General features: G+C 43.9%; 1 protein-coding gene across 1 annotated transcript; it reads right to left on the reverse strand.

Moving 5' to 3' along the window:
* Window positions 1-477: 477 nt before the first annotated feature.
* Window positions 478-12,693, reverse strand: LOC134945302 (speedy protein 1-A-like). The gene is made up of 7 exons (XM_063934501.1): window positions 12,586-12,693; window positions 12,003-12,086; window positions 11,463-11,575; window positions 9,946-10,087; window positions 9,578-9,746; window positions 2,722-2,980; window positions 478-831 (listed from the first exon to the last, which is right to left on the reverse strand). The coding sequence occupies exons 1-6, from the start codon at window positions 12,594-12,596 to the stop codon at window positions 2,759-2,761; spliced, it is 741 nt and encodes a 246-aa protein (XP_063790571.1). The 5' UTR covers window positions 12,597-12,693; the 3' UTR covers window positions 478-831; window positions 2,722-2,758.
* Window positions 12,694-21,820: the final 9,127 nt, after the last annotated feature.

Raw genomic sequence — 21,820 nt, forward strand, 5'->3', positions numbered from 1 at the left:
CTTAAATAATAAAATATATAATAAAGTTCTAATGACTATTACATTTTAAATATATAACTTATAAATTATATTTTAAACTACTTATTTGTGATTCTGAAATTATTATATTTTATATTATATAGTATATCATGTATTATATAATAGTATTAAAAAAATTAAGTCTAATTGAGTAAAATGCTAAGTAATAAAATATATGCTAAGTAATAAAATATATACTTAAACATACAATTGACTATTATCATTTAAAACTATTATATGTTAATTATTTTAAAATACTTATGTTATTTTTTATTATAATATTTGTTTAAAATTATATTAAACTAGAATTTATAGAATTATTAGACAAATAAAATATGTAGAGCTATTAAATACATTTTACTGCGTATCATTTAGAACTATTATATATTATTATTTATTTTAAAATACTTATGTTATTTTTTTATCATATTATTCATTTAAAATGATGTAAAACTAGAATCTATAGAATTAGACTAAATAATAAAATACTGTATTTAGAGCTATTAAGTATATTTTACTGTGTAACTCTAGCAGTTACATCCTATCATTCATGGAGAGTGTACAGCAGCACTCAGGACAGACAAAACCCCCTGTGGAGGAAACCTGCGAGGAACCATGGCTGCTGTTCTGCCCTTCCTCTGGGCATACTAAAGTGACTAATGGATGTGCAGTAACAATGTTGTGGCACTATTGTGTGGTCTATTGTACTGTGTGTGGTGTAATGTAATGTAATGTGGTGTAATGTTCTTCATTCCTCCTGTTAGGTTTCCTCTTCATTTCTTCATCCTTATACGTCAGCAGGTCTTCATGGCTCTGAAACAGATATACCAGAGGGCATTACACATTTGTACTTGTTTAAATTGATCTTCTGTAAATAAAAAGGTTAATTCAGTTATACCTGGCATATGAAGGCTTTTTAAAGATCTAAAAGACTTCCCTGCGGCCATACATGTTTCCATATAATAGAGTCAAACACATACATAAATAATTTTAGCTGCTAGTAAAAATTGAGACCATTAAAGTGGAACAGTTATTACTAAAACTGTTTAGTGAATTTATGTAGAACCACAGCAATATGATCCAAAAGGTGCATGTATGTCATATTTATAACCTAGGTGGTTATTCCAAGTTGTTCGCTCGCTGCTATTTTTAGCAGAATTGCTAATAGGCTAAATCCGGCAGTTCTGCGCATGCGTATGCACAGCAGGGCGCACGCGCTAAGCAATTTTACATAAAACTATGCTATTTTACTCACAGGCGAACAAAGCTTTTCAATCGCTCTGCTGATCGTAGTGTGATAGACAGGAAGTGGGTGTTTCTGGGCGGAAACTGGCCGTTTTCAGGGAGTGTGCTAAAAAAACGCAGGCGTGCCAGGTAAAAACGCAGGAGTGGCTGGAGAAACGGAGGAGTTGCTGGCCGGACGCTGGGCGTGTTTGTGACGTCAAACCAGGAACTAAACGGACTGAGGTGATCGCAATCTAGGAGTAGGTCTGGAGCTACTCAGTAACTGCAAGAAAATACTTAATAGCAGAATTGCTAATCTTTGGTTAGCAATTCTGCTATGCTAAAATACACTCCCAGAGGGCGGCGGCTTTGCGTTTGCATTTCTGCTAAAAGTAGCTAGCGAGCGAACAACTTGGAATGAGGGCCCCAATACAGATAAAAGTAAATAAAAGGATCTGCGGTATAATATATGCTTTGGTATGGCAGAAAACGATACCAGGCATGTTAACTATTAATATGAATTTAAGCATCAGACGTGAAGCAGCTACAATATAACAATTTAAGATCAAGCAAATCACATATAATAATATAATAGACATAAAGCGATAAATATTAGTAAAAGCATCTCACAAAAAGTATTAGGTTGCTTGTGTATTATAGCACAGATCCTTTTATTTTATAAAACCAGGCAATTTCAGAGTGCTGATTAATGTTCCACCAGACAAGCTCATTGGGCCCAATTCAGATGCGGTAGTAAAGCGGCTACTGTATGCAAATCGTTCAGTGTTTTCTTACTGCGCATACTCTGAGACACGGTGCACAGCGTTTGAATTGCGATGGTTGCACAGAGGAATTAGTCGCAAAGTGAGTGACAGGAAAACAGTGTTTGGAGGTGGTAAGGGGGAGTGTTTGGATAAACGCTGGTGTGTCATAAATTAGCAGTTGCAATCTCACTTGCTACTGGAGAGCCCTCTGCATCCCAGGAGAGCATCTCAGCCTGCGCATCTTCAGAGGCACTGATAATCTACGTCATGACCTGATTTATGACGATAGTACTGATGCTCAGCAGTTGTATGCCGTTGTACGGTAGTGATGCAACAGCAGTAGGCGTCCCTATGCTTAGGTTAGTGTCTGCCCATATTGGCATATAGTCTAAATCGCGAACGGCAAAAGATAGCAACAGCAATCGCAAAAACAACCACATCTTATTGTAGCCCAATGTTTCCATATTTAGCACCCGGTATGTTAATTCACTTGGCTAGACAGTAGGTTGATAATAATTGACTTACTGTGGCAGAAGTGGTCATACCTGCATTACATGTTTCCTATACCCAGACATGATCTTTCCTACACTTCTCAGACCACATCTTATACTGTTTTATTAATAAGTAGTTTATAATTGTCCCATTTGAAAAAAATCAATAAAGCCACTTGGACTAGGAACAATAATATTTTTGGTACCATTCACTCACTACTCACCAGAGATGTTTATGGGACAATGACTGTTAGAATGGTCTCAGCGCTCATCTTCTGACTGTCGGCAGATATTAATTCCGACCACTTCCCACTTGGTTGGGTGGCTCTCAGTGGCACTGCAGAGGGAGCAAGATAGAGGGCTGCTCTCTGGGCCTCGTATCTGGTACTCCTGCCAGTGCCTATGGTACCAGCGTATGGCCCAGCCGTGGTGTAATGGCCGAGTCCTCATCCAGGCCCAGTGAGAAGGGTCTTCAGCCATGACCTGTAATGATATAAGCATCCATGAAACTAGTCTTTTCAACTTAGGACGGTATCCTATTAGCCCTAAAGTGATTTTGGCTGGTCAAAACGGCCGGATATCATGATTAATAACTGATGGTAATTATCGCGGTATCCAATTAGAGCCCATTTTTATTGACCGAAATTGGAACTGCAATTGCGCAAAAACACATGTTCAATGTGTTGTCGTTGCTCTGGCAGACTGCTTATCGCGGATTATGCTTCGGGTGCCTGAGTAACTCATTAATTATGTATCTATGCTATGTGCCGGGTAGAATTAAAAACCATTTTCAGCTTTTATTCGGCTTAAATGTCCTTTTAATATGCAGCATTTCTAAGTAATGATGAAGTGGGCGATTCTATTTGCTATCTCTAAATCCTTCTGTCAGGAATCGACTCACCAAGCTGACATCTGTCCGCCGCTGCGGACTCCGTCCTGGGTCCCTGCGGTCATCTGTCGTCCACGTCCCTGCCATCGGACGCCATCATGGGCCTGGGAGCGCTCCTGTGACAGCGGGCGTGTAGCACGCCGCGTTCCCGCTAGGCCGCGGCATGGGCGCCGCCATGACAGTTTCCCACAGTCAGCATACAGCGGCCAATCCGGTGCTTGGCCGCACCCACTTTTCCTCACTCCACCAATGCCTGTGAACCAAGGGGTATATAAGAGACTGCAGGATCAGTCTGCAGGCATCCTGGACTTTGTGTCACTCCTGCGACTCATGTGAAAGGATCTGTTCCTGTTTCCTCCGTGTTCCTGGCTCTCTATCTAAGAACTTGTACTCCTGGTTATTGCACAGCTCCGTGGAACTTCAAGTCCCAGCAATACCTGCATTCATCAACAGGCTTCACACCCATCATCATCTTGTGTGCTCCAGCCTTGCAGCAGAGACTGACTCCAGGTGTGTTCCATTCCTCCACCTGTGATACAGCTTGCTTGCTGTCAGTGCTTCACCACCTGCACTGTGGACTTAGTCAGACTCCTGCCTCTGCTACCAGGTTTGCCATTTAACACCATCACTGCCAAGTTCCATGTTTTAACCTGCACTGGTTTCCATACCAGAATCATCTTTACAAAGTTATCATTTCATCTGTTCATCATATTACCGGTTATCATTTCTCCAGTCATTATTCATTCCGTTGCCATAGACTTTCAGCTTTTACGCTGTGTGATTGACATTGCATTTGTTATTATTATTTCTGCTGCCGTTCTGTGAATCATCTGTAAATAAATATCATTGCGCTCATGCGCAGAAACGTTATCCAGCCTCCTCGTTTTCTCCCATCCACCTCCACTGACCCACTAGCGCCCCCTCCGGGGACACAGCCAAAACACAATCTGACAGTAAGTCCAGGATCGATGGACTCGGATGGTGGACGGAGTGTGGGGTCAGAGGCCTTGCAAAATCTGGTCTCCCGTCTGGATGGTCAAGAGGCTGCGCAGCAGCAGATGTTCCAGTTCCTGCAAGGGATGTCCTCCCGGATAGATACACTACAGCAATCCCTGCCTAGTGTACACACTTTTACAGTTCCTGTTACTCCAGCACCTGCCAGTACTGTGAGTTCCTCTATGCCGGCTGCATCAACTCCAGTGTCACGTCTGCACCTGCCCGTGCCAAGCAAGTATGATGGCAGTCCAAAGTTATGTCGCGGGTTTCTCAACCAATGTGAAATCCAGTTTGAGTTGTTGTCACATAACTTCCCCACGTCTAGATCCAAGGTTGCCTACATCATCTCTCTACTTTCTGGATCTGCTCTGAGCTGGGTGTCTCCTCTGTGGGAACGTGCTGACCCTCTGATTAACAACTACACAGAATTCGTGTCAACCTTCAGACGGATCTTTGACGAGCCTGGTCGTGCAACATCAGCTTCTGCTGACCTGATCCAACTTCGTCAAGGTACCCGTAGTATGGGACAATATGTCATTCAGTTCCAGACGTTGGCTGCAGAGATTCAGTGGAACAATCAGGCCCTGGTAGCAGCTTTCTGGCATGGACTCTCTGACCGGATCAAAGACGAACTGGCGACCCGTGATCTTCCTGTACAGTTGTCTGAATTAATCTCCTTGTGCATCAAGTTGGACTCTCGCATCCGCGAACGCAATAATGAACGCGCTCGGAGTGAGCCACGCAGATCAAGGATGATACCTACCGTACAGTTCCAGTCTCCTTCTTCTGACGAGCCTATGCAAATAAATAGGTCCCGCCTAACTCCTGAAGAGCGGGCAAGAAGACTTCGCGAGAGACTTTGTCTGTATTGTGCGGCTGCCGGCCAACCAGATTAACTCCTGCGCAGTGCGTTCGGGAAACGCCAGATCCTGACTTGTAAAGGAGGAGTCAAGTTGGGATCTTCTAGACAAGCTCCTTCTAATCAAGACCTTATCCTTCCTGTGACATTAGAGACTTCAGTTGGGCTCCAGTCCGCATCAGCATTAGTGGACTGTGGAGCTGCAGGAAACTTCATCACCCAAGATGCGGTAAATAAATTTTGCTTACCTATATGTGAACTGTCCTGTCCAGTTTATATTACCGCCGTGGATGGTAGTCGAATCTCCAAGGGGAATATTTCTCATCAAACTGTACCAGTGGTCTTGGGAGTTGGATTCCTACACTCTGAACTGATTAAGTTCTTAGTCATTCCTCAAGCCACCCAGGAGATCGTCTTGGGCATGCCCTGGCTCCAGCTACATAATCCACAGTTTGACTGGTCAACGTTACAGCTTACCTCATGGGGTTCACATTGCCATCAGTCCTGTTTAGCCCAAGTTTGTCCAATAAAGTCTACTGAAGTAAAGACACAGTCAAGTCTTCCTGCGGCTTATCAAGATTTCTCTGATGTTTTCAGTGAGAAGGCCGCAGATGTCCTGCCGCCCCATAGAGAATGGGATTGTCCCATCGATCTCCTTCCTGGCAAGAAGCCACCTAGGGGGCGCACCTACCCGTTGTCTGTTCCTGAAACTGAGGCGATGAGCGATTATATCAGGGAGAATCTACAGAAGGGATTCATCCGTCCTTCATCATCACCCGCTGGCGCAGGCTTCTTCTTTGTCAAAAATAAGGATGGAGGACTGCGTCCATGCATTGACTACCGAGGTCTCAATGACATTACCATTAAAAATAGTTATCCATTACCACTCATTACCGAATTATTCGACAGAGTTAAAGGAGCCCGCATCTTCACCAAGTTAGATCTCCGCGGTGCCTATAATCTCATCAGAATCCGGAGTGGTGACGAATGGAAGACAGCTTTTAACACTCGAGATGGCCATTACGAGTACCTGGTAATGCCATTCGGGTTGAGTAATGCTCCAGCAGTGTTCCAACACTTTGTGAACGAAATCTTCCGTGACGTTCTGTATAAGTACCTCGTTGTTTATCTGGATGATATCCTCATCTTCTCCCAAGACCTTCCATCTCATCGTCTACAAGTCCGTGAAGTCCTCCGACGTCTTCGTGAGAACCGGCTCTACGGTAAACTATCCAAATGCACCTTTGAAGTTCCCTCTATACCCTTCCTGGGTTATATAATTTCCGGATCGGATCTCCAGATGGACCCGACAAAGTTGGAAGCCATTGCCAATTGGTCCATCCCAAATTCTCTTAAGTCTATTCAGCGGTTCCTGGGATTTGCCAACTACTATAGGAAATTTATTCGGGGATTCTCCACTCTCATCGCTCCTATTACCAACCTGACTCGGAAAGGGGCAAATCATTCCAACTGGTCAGAAGAAGCTTTAGCAGCTTTCCAGAAGATCAAGCTGGCCTTTATGTCTGCTCCAGTTCTGTCTCAGCCAGATGTAAACAGACCGTTCGAGTTAGAGGTGGATGCCTCCACAGTTGGAGTTGGAGCTGTTCTCTCCCAGAAGGGAACCGATGGGAAAATCCACCCCTGTGGATTTTATTCTCGTAAATTCCTTCCTGCAGAAGCTAACTACTCCGTTGGAGATCAAGAACTACTGGCGATCAAGCTTGCCCTCGAGGAATGGAGGTATCTCCTAGAAGGGGCCAAACATCCGTTTAACATCTACACGGATCATAAAAACCTGCTATATTTAAAGGCAGCCCAGTGCCTTAATCCTCGCCAGTCCAGGTGGGCTATGTTTTTCTCACGTTTTAACTTTAAGCTTCATTTCCGCCCAGGTTCGCAGAATGTTAAAGCTGACGCTTTATCCCGATCTATGGAATCCGAAGAGGAAACGCCTGACTCAGTACCACATTCCATCCTGAGTCCAGTGGTATTCGCTGCATCTCAAGTCTCCCCAGCTCCTCCTCCTGGTAAGACTTTTGTTTCCCCAGAACTCCGCCCCAAGTTGCTATCTTGGGCCCATCAATCCAAGTTCACCGGTCATCCTGGTGTTCTGAAGACCTTTAAGTTTCTCTCTGAGACATACTGGTGGCCAAAGATGAAGGCTGACATCAAGGATTTCGTGGCATCCTGTCCTAAGTGTGTGCAGCACAAGACTCCTCGTCAGTCTCCAGCAGGTCAGTTACAACCATTATCTGTTCCTAGTCGTCCCTGGTCACACCTGTCCATGGATTTTATCACCGACCTTCCTCCTTCTCAAGGATACAATACCATCTGGGTCGTAGTGGACAGATTTACCAAGATGGCCCATTTTGTTCCTCTCCAGGGTCTCCCTTCTGCCCCAAAACTTGCCCAAATCTTCCTACGGGAGATTTTCCGCTTACACGGTCTACCCTCAGAAATAATATCCGACCGAGGGGTACAGTTTGTAGCAAGGTTTTGGAGGGCTCTCTGTTCTGCCATGCAAGTCAAGCTGAAGTTTTCGTCATCTTACCATCCTCAGACGAATGGGCAGACAGAGAGGGTTAATCAAGAACTAGAGACGTTTTTAAGATTATATGTTTCGTCTTCTCAGGATGACTGGTTCGATCTGCTCCCATGGGCCGAGTTTGCCCACAACTTCCGTTACCACACTGCTACTGGGACAACACCATTCTTTGCGGTATATGGGCAGCATCCTCGTGTTCCAGACTTCCAAGAACTCCCTCATATGGACGTTCCTGCTGCCACTACTGCGTTGACTCAGTTTTCTTTAATCTGGAGGAAGATTCACATTTCTCTCAAGAAGGCCTCCAGCCGATATAAATACTTTGCTGACCGCAAAAGACGCGCGGTTCCTAGCCTGAAACCTGGGGACAAGGTTTGGCTGTCAACCCGTAACCTCCGTCTTAGGGTCCCGTCTATGAAATTTGCACCACGTTTCATTGGTCCCTTTCCTGTCGAAAAAGTCATTAACCCTGTGGCCTACAAACTGAAGTTACCACCTTCCCTTCGAATACCTAATGCTTTTCATGTTTCTCTCCTCAGACCTTTAGTCCTGAACCGTTTTCAGAGTGCTCTTCCAGTTGGCCCCAAAATTCGAACTCAGCGGGGCGTGGAATTCGAGATTGGCAAAATTCTGGACTCCCGTTGCCGGTATGGACGTCTCCAGTACCTGGTCGATTGGTCCGGTTATGGCCCAGAGGAGAGAAGTTGGGTAAATTCGATGGATGTCCATGCTCCAAGGTTGGTCCGTGTCTTCCATAACACTCATCCTTCCAAGCCACGTGGGTGTTCGGTGCCCACCCTTAAAGGGGGGGGTACTGTCAGGAATCGACTCACCAAGCTGACATCTGTCCGCCGCTGCGGACTCCGTCCTGGGTCCCTGCGGTCATCTGTCGTCCACGTCCCTGCCATCGGACGCCATCATGGGCCTGGGAGCGCTCCTGTGACAGCGGGCGTGTAGCACGCCGCGTTCCCGCTAGGCCGCGGCATGGGCGCCGCCATGACAGTTTCCCACAGTCAGCATACAGCGGCCAATCCGGTGCTTGGCCGCACCCACTTTTCCTCACTCCACCAATGCCTGTGAACCAAGGGGTATATAAGAGACTGCAGGATCAGTCTGCAGGCATCCTGGACTTTGTGTCACTCCTGCGACTCATGTGAAAGGATCTGTTCCTGTTTCCTCCGTGTTCCTGGCTCTCTACCTAAGAACTTGTACTCCTGGTTATTGCACAGCTCCGTGGAACTTCAAGTCCCAGCAATACCTGCATTCATCAACAGGCTTCACACCCATCATCATCTTGTGTGCTCCAGCCTTGCAGTAGAGACTGACTCCAGGTGTGTTCCATTCCTCCACCTGTGATACAGCTTGCTTGCTGTCAGTGCTTCACCACCTGCACTGTGGACTTAGTCAGACTCCTGCCTCTGCTACCAGGTTTGCCATTTAACACCATCACTGCCAAGTTCCATGTTTTAACCTGCACTGGTTTCCATACCAGAATCATCTTTACAAAGTTATCATTTCATCTGTTCATCATATTACCGGTTATCATTTCTCCAGTCATTATTCATTCCGTTGCCATAGACTTTCAGCTTTTACGCTGTGTGATTGACATTGCATTTGTTATTATTATTTCTGCTGCCGTTCTGTGAATCATCTGTAAATAAATATCATTGCGCTCATGCGCAGAAACGTTATCCAGCCTCCTCGTTTTCTCCCATCCACCTCCACTGACCCACTAGCGCCCCCTCCGGGGACACAGCCAAAACACAATCTGACACCTTCATTATTACTAACCAGATCACAGGTGGCCCGATCCACCACAGCTCTGTAGTCCATCCTCCTCAGTAAGGTGTCTCTTCGCTGATGCAGTCGCTTCATCTTTGTTCTCCACGTCCAGCCGAGGGCCCAGGGGTAGATCTCTCTTCTGGATTGCTCATCCTCTTCAACCTGGTTGGCCAAGAACCTGGAACAACACATGGACAGTTAGCAACAGACAAATACTGTACATATAATATAATGAGACAGTAACTAGAACATATATCAGAAGAGGCACAAGGTGATACGAGCAGAAGTTGGGTTAAGCCATTTTGCATGAGGGTGGAGGGAGGAGTCATTATTTGGAGTAAAACTTCTGAAATGAAGGTAATTGATGCGTTACTTACAGGGCGGCAAAGAAATTCCTCCCATACTCCTCCGTCTTCAGGCCTGCCAGCTTAAAGTACACAAGTACCATGGCTAGGAGGTACTTGTCGGAGATCCTCAGGCCAGTGTCCCGGAGGAGGAAATTGTGTATGTGGTCGTCCTCTAAAATAGAGAATAATACCTCAGCTAGGATACTTCATATTTACATTTATATTAGGTCAGAACCCTCTCTAATGACTTGTGAGAGATTCTTTAGTCTACATCATTACATAAGGAGATGTCCCTCCAAATCTTATTGCCCCCTCAGTGTTGTACATACTATACACTTTCCGTATGAGGGACTGGTTGCAATATGGCTGCCACTTTTACATTACATCTCTTACCACCAGAAACACATAACATTTTTATGTGGTAGTGTCTATTTACCAAGCTGCTGTATATTGAATAATTATCCCAATCTACAGTAATATAGTTAATGTATATTCCAACTGCACATATGTATCAAACATTATAAATGTTCCCTCACAATATGCACATGTGCAGTGTACTAGTTTTCTGCAATGTTATAATTCTGTTTCGCTGTACATACAATGGGTCATTTGCATTTTATGTCCTTATTGGGATATTGGCAAAACTCATCATTACAAAGTGATTACTATTAATTTCATACCAGTCTTTTAATTAATTAAAAAGTTTTTACATTTTATAAAAAGTGAAGGTAAGGGGACATTGTGTCTTCAGTACATGGGTCACAATTTGATATTTTGCAATGACTACAGAGCCCACAGTAATACAATATGCCACATATACATCTCTTCCACTACAGCTCTGATATAAGTAACGTATCATCTCTCCAACTCAGTACAGACACCGCCATCTATACTACAGTGTTGTGATGGGATGTGTTATGTCACACAGCTGAGATTGTGCGTCACCCTATTACATGTACACCTCTAATTATCTCATGCTGTAAATCTAATTCCTGTCAGACTTTTGGGAATAATATAAGGTGCACTCCTAATGCCTGCCTGCACTGAGCATGTAACACTCTCACTGCACTAGGTCATGTACTTTCCCTTACACACAGGTGTAATAGCACAAACACAGGTGCATGACATCAGATACAGCCTCCTCTGTGGATGCTTTTTGCATAAATCACCCATAATTTATATGTCACCATAAGCCTGAAGAGGCTGTCAGCAGTGTAATAACCTCATGCTCAATAATACATGTCCCCTGTATAGCAAATAGGGATCCCATTGCCTCGCACTGGTGGAACATGAGACCTGGCTCACACATCTGCTCATGGTAGTGGAGGACTCAGTCTGTCCCCAACTGTTCATCAGTTCTCTATGGAAGAGCTATGGATGGACAGTCAGTAATACTCTTATCACTGCAGGGAAATAGGTTCCCTGTCAGCATTCAAAAAGTCAGGATGCCATGGTCGGTCATGTGACCACCGCCATCCCGACCGTCGGTATCGCATATCACACAATATATATATGATAGAAACAGTGATTTGAGCAGTATGACTTACTCAGGATGTTGTAAAAAGCTGCCCGCTCTTCCGGATGCAGGAAGGGAGCCTTCACCTCGCTGGTAATCCGTCCTCTTCTCCATTTGTAGTGTGTTGGAGATCCAGATGATGCGCTGGCAGGGGAAAGAGAAATCACAGTTTAGTAGATGCTACAGGGTGACATATCGCAATACAGATGTTATGTGTTCTTGTTTTCTGCACAATGTGTGATTATTATATAATCTCTATGCAGGAACAGATATCTGCCCAATTTTTATATCATCCCCCCTAATTTGGTGACAACACTCCCATTTATATCCCTGCTTTCTGTCATTCTGTCACTACAGGCAGCTGTCAGAGCCCTGCAGAAGGAGGCCCATGCATGTCTCATGTAGAAGGACAGTGTTATCTCCATCACAGGGGGAATTACTGTATTACAGATGTTATTACTGTGTTACAGATGTTATTAGCATTAGATGTAATATTACCATGTAACACTATCTATATAGTGTATATGTACTTTTACTTTGTATCTGTAATAAGATCAAATTATCCACTCACTGCTCTTCTCCATTCTGTCCACCTGCCTCTCTCTTCCTCTTCCGTCGCTGTTCCTGGGAAGAGGTGGAAGGACCTGGAGATGACCTTAATGAAGAGAGATTTATGTAACAGAATTATACCTCCATTTCTGTACATTGTATCTCAGTTATTACCCTTTAGCTATCTTACTGCATCTCAGCTATAGTCACGTCTGTACCCGGTCTGGGCTAATCTTTATTACTGTCACCTAACACTGTCAAACATTGCTATAAAGTTGTGATACACTGAGTTACATTATATTCATTTTATCTATACTTTCCATATTATAATAGGCCTATCATATTTTATCGATGTCAGTTAGTACAATTGACCCATTGGCAGTAAAATGAAATACTATATAATAAACTCAGGGGTTAAGGCCGGAGTCATCAGGGTGTTTTATCTGTAAACTTATCCCCACTTTAATAATTAAAACTACCGGTCAGTACTTTATTTTTAGAGAAATAACATAACCTTTTAAAAGACATTTTGCATCTGTTCCCCTATCATATCCTGTCTCCTTATATAGTATATAATGGGTCTCTCTACAACACTCCCTGCTTACCTGCTGGCCATGGGTCCTGCTCACGTCCTACTAAAATAAATAAGAAATAGGTAAAAAAAGCACTAAACTTAATACCAATTACTATAAATATATATAAAAAGTCAAATATAGTTAAAATTAAATCTATTATAAAGTATAAATGATATATATACTACACTTCTGCACTACTAAAGAACATAATAATGATACTTTAAATAATTAAAGCTGATCTAATTCTTAAATGTTAAAAGCTAAATATGATATTAATATTATATAAATTAGATACTAAAATAAATAAGAAATAGGTAAAAAAGCACTAAACTTAATACCAATTACTATAAATTTATATAAAAAGTCAAATATAGCTAAAATGAAATCTATTATAAAGTATAAATGATAAATACCTACATTTCTGCACTACTAAAGAACATAATAATGATAATTTAAATAATTAAAGCTGATCTAATTCTTAAATATTAAAAGCTAAATATGATATTAATATTATATAAATTAGATAAGTTTTATAAATGACTTAAAACTATGCTTTTAACTATTCTATATATGTTAAGTCTAGGTAATTAAAAAAATTCAAGCTGATTTAATCATAAATGTTAAAAGCTAAATATATGTGATTATAAATATTATATAAATTAGATATGTTTTATAAATTACTTAAAACTATGGTTTACACTATTCTATATATGCAGATATCTAGGAATAATAAAGAAGAAATAATTGAATATAATAGCTAATAATAAATAAATAAAGACTATAATAGCTATTTTCTATATAATATGTAGAAATTTCGCATAAAACGCAAAGGATATCAGATGGCAAATCCACTGGAGACGTCTCTGCTGCTGCGTCCTCTCCAACCGTCACATCCAGTTTGAAAAATAACTGCCATCTTGGCACATGCCATGTCCTACAATGATGATGTCACCACTTCCAGGTCACATGACACAGCTCCCACCTGTATCACAGCATCTTCTCTGTACATGTAGGGGCTCATTCATCCTGGATTTGGGCTGAGTGTGATCTTAGATGAGAACTTTAAAGGGATTATTCTCTAAATATAACAGAAGTCAGGGTTAGCAGCAGAGTAGTTAGAAAAATATTTTGCTTTTGAAAGCAAAGGCCCACACGCTTGGTCTGAGCTGGTTTGCCAAGCAGCTGTTAAAAATGGATAGTCAATACAACAAACATAGTATATGAATTTCTGAATTTATAATAAGAATTTACTTACCGATAATTCTATTTCTCGGAGTCCGTAGTGGATGCTGGGGTTCCTGAAAGGACCATGGGGGGATAGCGGGTCCGCAGGAGACAGGGCACAAAAAGTAAAGCTTTAGGATCAGGTGGTGTGCACTGGCTCCTCCCCCTATGACCCTCCTCCAAGCCTCAGTTAGGATACTGTGCCCGGACGAGCGTACACAATAAGGAAGGATTTATGAATCCCGGGTAAGACTCATACCAGCCACACCAATCACACTGTACAACCTGTGATCTGAACCCAGTTAACAGTATGATAACAGCGGAGCCTCTGAAAAGATGGCTCACAACAAATAATAACCCGATTTTTGTAACTATGTACAAGTAATGCAGATAATCCGCACTTGGGATGGGCGCCCAGCATCCACTACGGACTCCGAGAAATAGAATTATCGGTAAGTAAATTCTTATTTTCTCTATCGTCCTAGTGGATGCTGGGGTTCCTGAAAGGACCATGGGGATTATACCAAAGCTCCCAAACGGGCGGGAGAGTGCGGATGACTCTGCAGCACCGAATGAGAGAACTCCAGGTCCTCCTTAGCCAGGGTATCAAATTTGTAGGATTTTACAAACGTGTTTTCCCCTGACTAAATAGCCGCTCGGCAAAGTTGTAAAGCCGAGACCCCTCGGGCAGCCGCCCAAGATGAGCCCACCTTCCTTGTGGAATGGGCATTTACATATTTTGGCTGTGGCAGGCCTGCCACAGAATGTGCAAGCTGAATTGTATTACACATCCAACTAACAAAAGTCTGCTTAAAAGCAAGAGCACCCAGTTTGTTGGGTGCATACAGGATAACAGCAAGTCAGTTTTCCTGACTCCAGCCGTCCTGGAACCTATATTTTCAGGGCCCTGACCACATCTAGCAACTTGGAGTCCTCCAAGTCCCTAGTAGGCGCAAGACACCACAATAAGCTGGTTCAGGTGAAACACTGACACCACCTTAGGGAGAGAACTGGGGACGAGTCCGCAGCTCTGCCCTGTCCGAATGGACAAACAGATATGGGCTTTTTTGAGAAAAAAACCACCAATTTGACACTCGCCTGGTCCAGGCCAGGTCCAAGAGCATGTTCACTTTTCATGTGAGATGCTTCAAATCCACAGATTTGACTGGTTTTAAACCAATGTGTTTTGAGGAATCCCAGAACTACGTTGAGATCCCACAGTGCCACTGGAGGCACAAAAGGGGGTTGTATATGCAATACTCCCTTGACAAACTTCTGGACTTCAGGAACTGAAGCCAATTCTTTCTGGAAGAAAAATCGACAGGGCCGAAATTTGGACCTTAATGGACCCCAATTTGAGGCCCATAGACACTCCTGTTTGCAGGAAATGCAGGAATCGACCGAGTTGAAATTTCTTCGTGGGGCCTTCCTGGCCTCACACCACGCAACATATTTTCGCCACATGTGGTGATAATGTTGTGCGGTCACCTCCTTTCTGGCTTTGACCAGGGTAGGAATGACCTCTTCCTGAATGCCTTTTCCCTTAGGATCCGGCGTTCCACCGCCATGCCGTCAAACGCAGCTGCGGTAAGTCTTGGAACAGACATGGTACTTGCTGAAACAAGTCCCTTCTTAGCGGCAGAGGCCATAAGTCCTCTGTGAGCATCTCTTGAAGTTCCGGGTACCAAGTCCTTCTTGGCCAATCCGGAGCCATGAGTATAGTTCTTACTCCTCTACGTCTTATAATTCTCAGTACCTTAGGTATGAAAAGCAGAGGATGGAACACATACACCGACTGGTACACCCACGGTGTTACCAGAACGTCCACAGCTATTGCCTGAGGGTCTCTTAACCTGGCGCAATACCTGTCCCGTTTTTTGTTCAGACGGGACGCCATCATGTCCACCTTTGGTAATTCCCAACGGTTTACAATTATGTGGAAAACTTCCCCATGAAGTTCCCACTCTGCCGGGTGGAGGTCGTGCCTACTGAGGAAGTCTGCTTCCCAGTTTCCATTCCCGGAATGAAACACTGCTGACAGTGCTATCACATGATTTTCCGCCCAGCGAAAAGTCCTTGCAGTTTTTGCCACTGCCCTCCTGCTTCTTGTGCCGCCCTGTCTATTTACGTGGGCGACTGCCGTGATGTTTTATCCCACTGGATCAATACCGGCTGACCTTGAAGCAGAGGTCTTGCTAAGCTTAGAGCATTATAAATTTACCCTTAGCTATATTTATGTGGAGAAAAGTCTCCAGACTTGATCACACTCCCTGGAAATTTTTTCCTTGTGTGACTGCTCCCCAGCCTCTCGGGCTGGCCTCCGTGGTCACCAACATCCAAAACTGAATGCCGAATCTGCGGCCCTCTAGAAGATGAGCACTCTGTAACCACCACAGGAGAGACACCCTTGTCCTTGGATATAGGGTTATCCGCTGATGCATCTGAAGATGCGATCCGGACCATTTGTCCAGCAGATCCCACTGAAAAGTTCTTGCATGAAATCTGCCGACTGGAATTGCTTCGAAGGAAGTCACCATTTTTTTACCATGGCCCTTGTGCAATGATGCACTGATTTTAGGAGGTTCCTGACTAGCTCGGATAACTCCCTGGCTTTCTCTTCCGGGAGAAACACCTTTTTCTGGACTGTGTCCAGAATCATCCCTAAGCACAGGAGACTTGTTGTCGGGATCAGCTGCGATTTTGGAATATTTAGAATCCACCCCTGCTGTTGTAACAGTATCCGAGATAGTGCTACTCCGACCTCCAACTGTTCCCTGGACTTTGCCCTTATCAGGAGATCGTCCAAGTAAGGGATAATTAAGACGCCTTTTCTTCGAAGAAGAACCATCATTTCGGCCATTACCTTGGTAAAGACCCGGGTTGCCGTGGACAATCCAAACGGCAGCGTCTGAAACTGATAGTGACAGTTCTGTACCACGAACCTGAGGTACCCTTAGTGATAAGGGCAAATTTGGGACATGGAGGTAAGCATCCCTGATGTCTCGGGACACCAGATAGTCCCCTTCTTCCCGGTTCATTATCACTGCTCTGAGTGACTCCATCTTGATTTGAACCTTTGTAAGTGTTCAAATTTTTTTAGATTTAGAATAGGTCTCACCTAGCCTTCTGGCTTCAGTACCACAATATAGTGTGGAATAATACCCCTTTTCTTGTTGTAGGAGGGGTAATTTAATTATCACCTGCTGGGAATACAGCTCGTGAATTGTTTCCCATACTGCCTCCTTGTCGGAGGGAGACCTTGGTAAAGCAGACTTCAGGAGCCTGCGCAGGGGAAACGTCTCGACATTCCAATCTGTACCCCTGGGATACTACTTGTAGGATCCAGGGGTCCTGTACGGTCTCAGCGTCATGCTGAGAGCTTGTCAGAAGCGGTGGAACGCTTCTGTTCCTGGGAATGGGCTGCCTGCTGCAGTCTTCTTCCCTTTCCTCTATCCCTGGGCAGATATGACTCTTATAGGGACGAAAGGACTGAAGCTGAAAAGACGGTGTCTTTTTCTGCAGAGATGTGACTTAGGGTAAAAACGGTGGATTTTCCAGCAGTTGCCGTGGCCACCAGGTCCGATGGACCGACCCCAAATAACTCCTCCTTTATACGGCAATACACCTTTGTGCCGTTTGGAATCTGCATCACCTGACCACTGTCGTGTCCATAAACATCTTCTGGCAGATATGGACATCGCACTTACTCTTGATGCCAGAGTGCAAATATCCCTCTGTGCATCTCGCATATATAGAAATGCATCCTTTAAATGCTCTATAGTCAATAAAATACTGTCCCTGTCAAGGGTATCAATATTTTTAGTCAGGGAATCCGACCAAGCCACCCCAGCTCTGCACATCCAGGCTGAGGCGATCGCTGGTCGCAGTATAACACCAGTATGTGTGTATATACTTTTTATGATATTTTTCCAGCCTCCTGTCAGCTGGCTCCTTGAGGACGGCCCTATCTATAGACGGTACCGCCACTTGTTCTGATAAGCGTGTGAGCGCCTTATCCACCCTAAGGGGTGTTTCCCAACGCGCCCTAACTTCTGGCGGGAAAGGGTATACCGCCCATATTTTCTATCGGGGGGAACCCACGCATCATCACACACTTCATTTAATTTATCTGATTCAGGAAAAACTACGGTAGCTTTTTCACATCCCACATAATACCCTCTTTTGTGGTACTTGTAGTATCAGAAATATGTAACACCTCCTTCATTGCCCTTAACGTGTGGCCCTAATAAGGAATACGTTTGTTTATTCACCGTCGACACTGGATTCAGTGTCCCTGTCTGTGTCTGTGTCGACCGACTAAAGTAAACGGGCGTTTTAAAACCCCTGACGGTGTTTTTGAGACGTCTGGACCGGTACTAATTGTTTGTCGGCCGTCTCATGTCGTCAACCGACCTTGGCACGTGTTGACATTATCACGTAATTCCCTAAATAAGCCATCCATTCCGGTGTCGACTCCCTAGAGAGTGACATCACCATTACAGGCAATTGCTCCGCCTCCTCACCAACATCGTCCTCATACATGTCGACACACACGTACCGACACACAGCACACACACAGGGAATGCTCTGATAGAGGACAGGACCCACTAGCCCTTTGGAGAGACAGAGGGAGAGTTTGCCAAGCACACACCAAAAAACGCTATAATTATATAGGGACAACCTTATATAAGTGTTTTCCCTTATAGCATCTTTTTTATATATTTCTAACGCCAAATTAGTGCCCCCCCTCTCTGTTTTAACCCTGTTTCTGTAGTGCAGTGCAGGGGAGAGCCTGGGAGCCTTCCCTCCAGCCTTTCTGTGAGGGAAAATGGCGCTGTGTGCTGAGGAGATAGGCCCCGCCCCTTTTTCGGCGGCCTCGTCTCCCGCTCTTAACGGATTCTGGCAGGGGTTAAATATCTCCATATAGCCCCCGGAGGCTATATGTGAGGTATTTTTAGCCAAAAATAGGTTTTCATTGCCTCCCAGGGCGCCCCCCTCCCAGCGCCCTGCACCCTCAGTGACTGCCGTGTGAAGTGTGCTGAGAGGAAATGGCGCACAGCTGCAGTGCTGTGCGCTACCTTAAGAAGACTGAGGAGTCTTCATGCCGCCGATTCTGGACCTTCTTCTTGTTTCAGCATCTGCAAGGGGGCCGGCGGCGAGGCTCCGGTGACCATCCAGGCTGTACCTGTGATCGTCCCTCTGGAGCTAATGTCCAGTAGCCAAAGAAGCCAATCCATCCTGCACGCAGGTGAGTTCACTTCTCCCCTAAGTCCCTCGTTGCAGTGATCCTGTTGCCAGCAGGACTCACTGTAAAATAAAAAACCTAAGCTAAACTTTTCTAAGCAGCTCTTTAGGAGAGCCACCTAGATTGCACCCTTCTCGGCCGGGCACAAAAATCTAACTGAGGCTTGGAGGAGGGTCATAGGGGGAGGAGCCAGTGCACACCACCTGATCCTAAAGCTTTACTTTTTGTGCCCTGTCTCCTGCGGAGCCGCTATCCCCCCATGGTCCTTTCAGGAACCCCAGCATCCACTAGGACGATAGAGAAAATATGATATTCCTTAACCAGTTATATCACTGCCTGATCATGTGACCCTGACCTTCACACAGATCTGTTGCCATAGCTACTTGTACACAAACAAGAGGATCTTCTAACATGAATCGTGTATTTAAACCAAAGTTAGTAGTATAATATAAAGATGTTATACATCACTATAACTTATTCTATATCAGTGGAGTAAACCCACTATGAAAGGGCCGTGATATAACTGATTAAGGAATATCATGTGACCGGACTATGGGCTGCAAGAATGTAATCAGATTGTTTACAGCTGCATCGCTATGACAATGCATGAGAATGTGAGCCGCGGTCCCACGACCACGTGACCGGCACTTGGCTTACTGATGCAGATTGGGAAAGATGCAAATATGCTAGTCACATGACAGTGATGTGTAGGTCATGTGACTTCCGGACACTACAGAGCGCACTGCAATGCACAAAATAGGGGACAAATAGCTCTCCATGTTAATATCACTATCCACCGAGTTCAGAGAAAAGGTCATGTGACCACTAAGGGGAGAAGAAAGGTAATATTCTTTGGAGAAATTGATATATTTATACTGATTGTTTTTATATTAAATATATGGGATTAAAATAGGTTTGCCGCATTTTATCTGTTGATATGTAGATTTTTATATTTTGACAAAATTTGTTATTAATGTGATTGTGAAAAGACAGACAGGTGTTATGATTTTCTATTGCTAGCAGTATATGAGGGGGAAAGGAGCTAGGAGTCTTATACCTTTGAAAAAAGCTGCCCCTTGTGACAGCGAAATGCGTAAGGACACTTGGACCTGTGGACATCTACCGACATCCAAAACCTTTGGACCGTGGACCTAAACATTTGGAACCTTGGTGCTGCTGTGTATGAGGAGTAGCCATCAGGAACCCTAAAATTGCGTGCTGGTGCTATTGCCAACTGGACCACCACCTATGGGCTACTAACAATATTACTCCTGGACTGGTAAATATCTGGAATTGACAGTCCCCACAGTAAAAGGTTTCCTGCAGTACATGTCCACCTACCATTGGATTATACGATGATTTGTCCCTGAAGGGTTAAACATGCTATATGAATTGTTATGTGTTTGAATAGACACGTACGCACTCTCTACAAGATGCCTTTGTCTGTTCATATAATATAAGGCTTGTGTGTGTCTTATCTTCAAGGACAATTACATACCAGATCAAAACTGTTACTTCTGTGTGTTACTAAAATATCCTGCATGTAATGTCGTATGCTACTTCTTTTTATCCAATCATATGCTTGCACATATTGTATACACCCATGTTTCTTTTCTATATAGTACGCTGTAATTTATTAAATAAACAGTGTGAATTTTTACTGCTTGTGTTGTGCATGTACCTTGTGGTTAAAGTTTACACTCCAGACGTCTAAGAGGCCATCACATCGAGGGTTAAGGTATAAGGGCAAATCCTTTCAGCTGGGGGCTCGTCCGGGATTCAGTGATCGTCCCTGAATGGTAAGGATAGAGAATTTATTGTCTGTCTTTGCCATACAGGATTGCGGTCATACACTGAAGCTGAATCCGTGTCAGTGTTCCGGGAACACGTGACAAGGTAATATTTAAGTCCGGGACTTAATATTACGAAGTTTTATGTAAAAGCATAAAACAGGTATCAGGGATACCATAGAATCTTTAATGTCTGGGACTTAAAGATACGTCTGAGAAAGGACCCGAGGTCCAAGCGCAATTCTCCAAAGACGTCAGTATCTGGGATACTTAAAAAAAAAAATAGACCTGGGGTCTATACGTAACGTAGATTATACCTCGATTTGATCGTCTATATTCTTGTATGTTTGTAGTGAGATAAGTTCTTATATTTGGTCCAGACGGCTGGTAAGTTTTCGTCTGCCAGATATCTTTACTCAAACACTTTTCTTGCTTCCTGTCTAAAACGCTGTATTTTTCTGACATCTTGTACGAATGGTAAGTATCGTACCGTCAAAAGATTTCATGTTCTCACTATACAGATAATATTGTGATATTGTCAATGACTAATTAACTGGTTAGCTGATGCATGTATAGTAGAGTTGTAAATTTTAGATATTTTCCTTTAAAGTTGTACTGTTGATTTATATTACTGTCTGACAATGGGCTCTAGTCAGAGTAAAAAAAACCTGCATATTCCCCGCCCCTCCCTGGTGAGACATGCAAGATGTATGTCGCCCGCAACTCTACCTCAGAGTATTACTTAGTTAACCCATGGGTGGATAATTTAGCGGGATGGACAGAGAAAGCAGGACAGGACCCATTCCTACGGGAAGGCAGTAATTACCCTTTCTATATGGAGATTTAAGAAAAAATGTCAGTTTAGCACAGAAGCGAAGCTGCAGAGAACTGTAAATCTTTGAAAATCCCTCTCGCCTCCCCCCTTTGCATTCCAATGTATCCTGCGCTCAGAGACACAAATCTCTTGGCAGCAGTAACCCTTTCACACTAAATGGGATCGCCTCCA

This window comes from Pseudophryne corroboree, chromosome 7, assembly GCF_028390025.1.
Source record: "Pseudophryne corroboree isolate aPseCor3 chromosome 7, aPseCor3.hap2, whole genome shotgun sequence".
In the NCBI taxonomy this organism is placed as follows: Eukaryota; Metazoa; Chordata; class Amphibia; order Anura; family Myobatrachidae; genus Pseudophryne; species Pseudophryne corroboree.

Excerpts from the sequence above, each read along its gene's own strand:
- LOC134945302 (XM_063934501.1), bottom strand. Across the intron at positions 11,576-12,002 it reads GGACAGAATGGAGAAGAGCA|CGCATCATCTGGATCTCCAA; the intron begins GTGAGTGGATAA and ends TTCCCCTGCCAG. Across the intron at positions 2,981-9,577 it reads ATCGGGCCACCTGTGATCTG|GTCATGGCTGAAGACCCTTC; the intron begins GTTAGTAATAAT and ends ATATCATTACAG.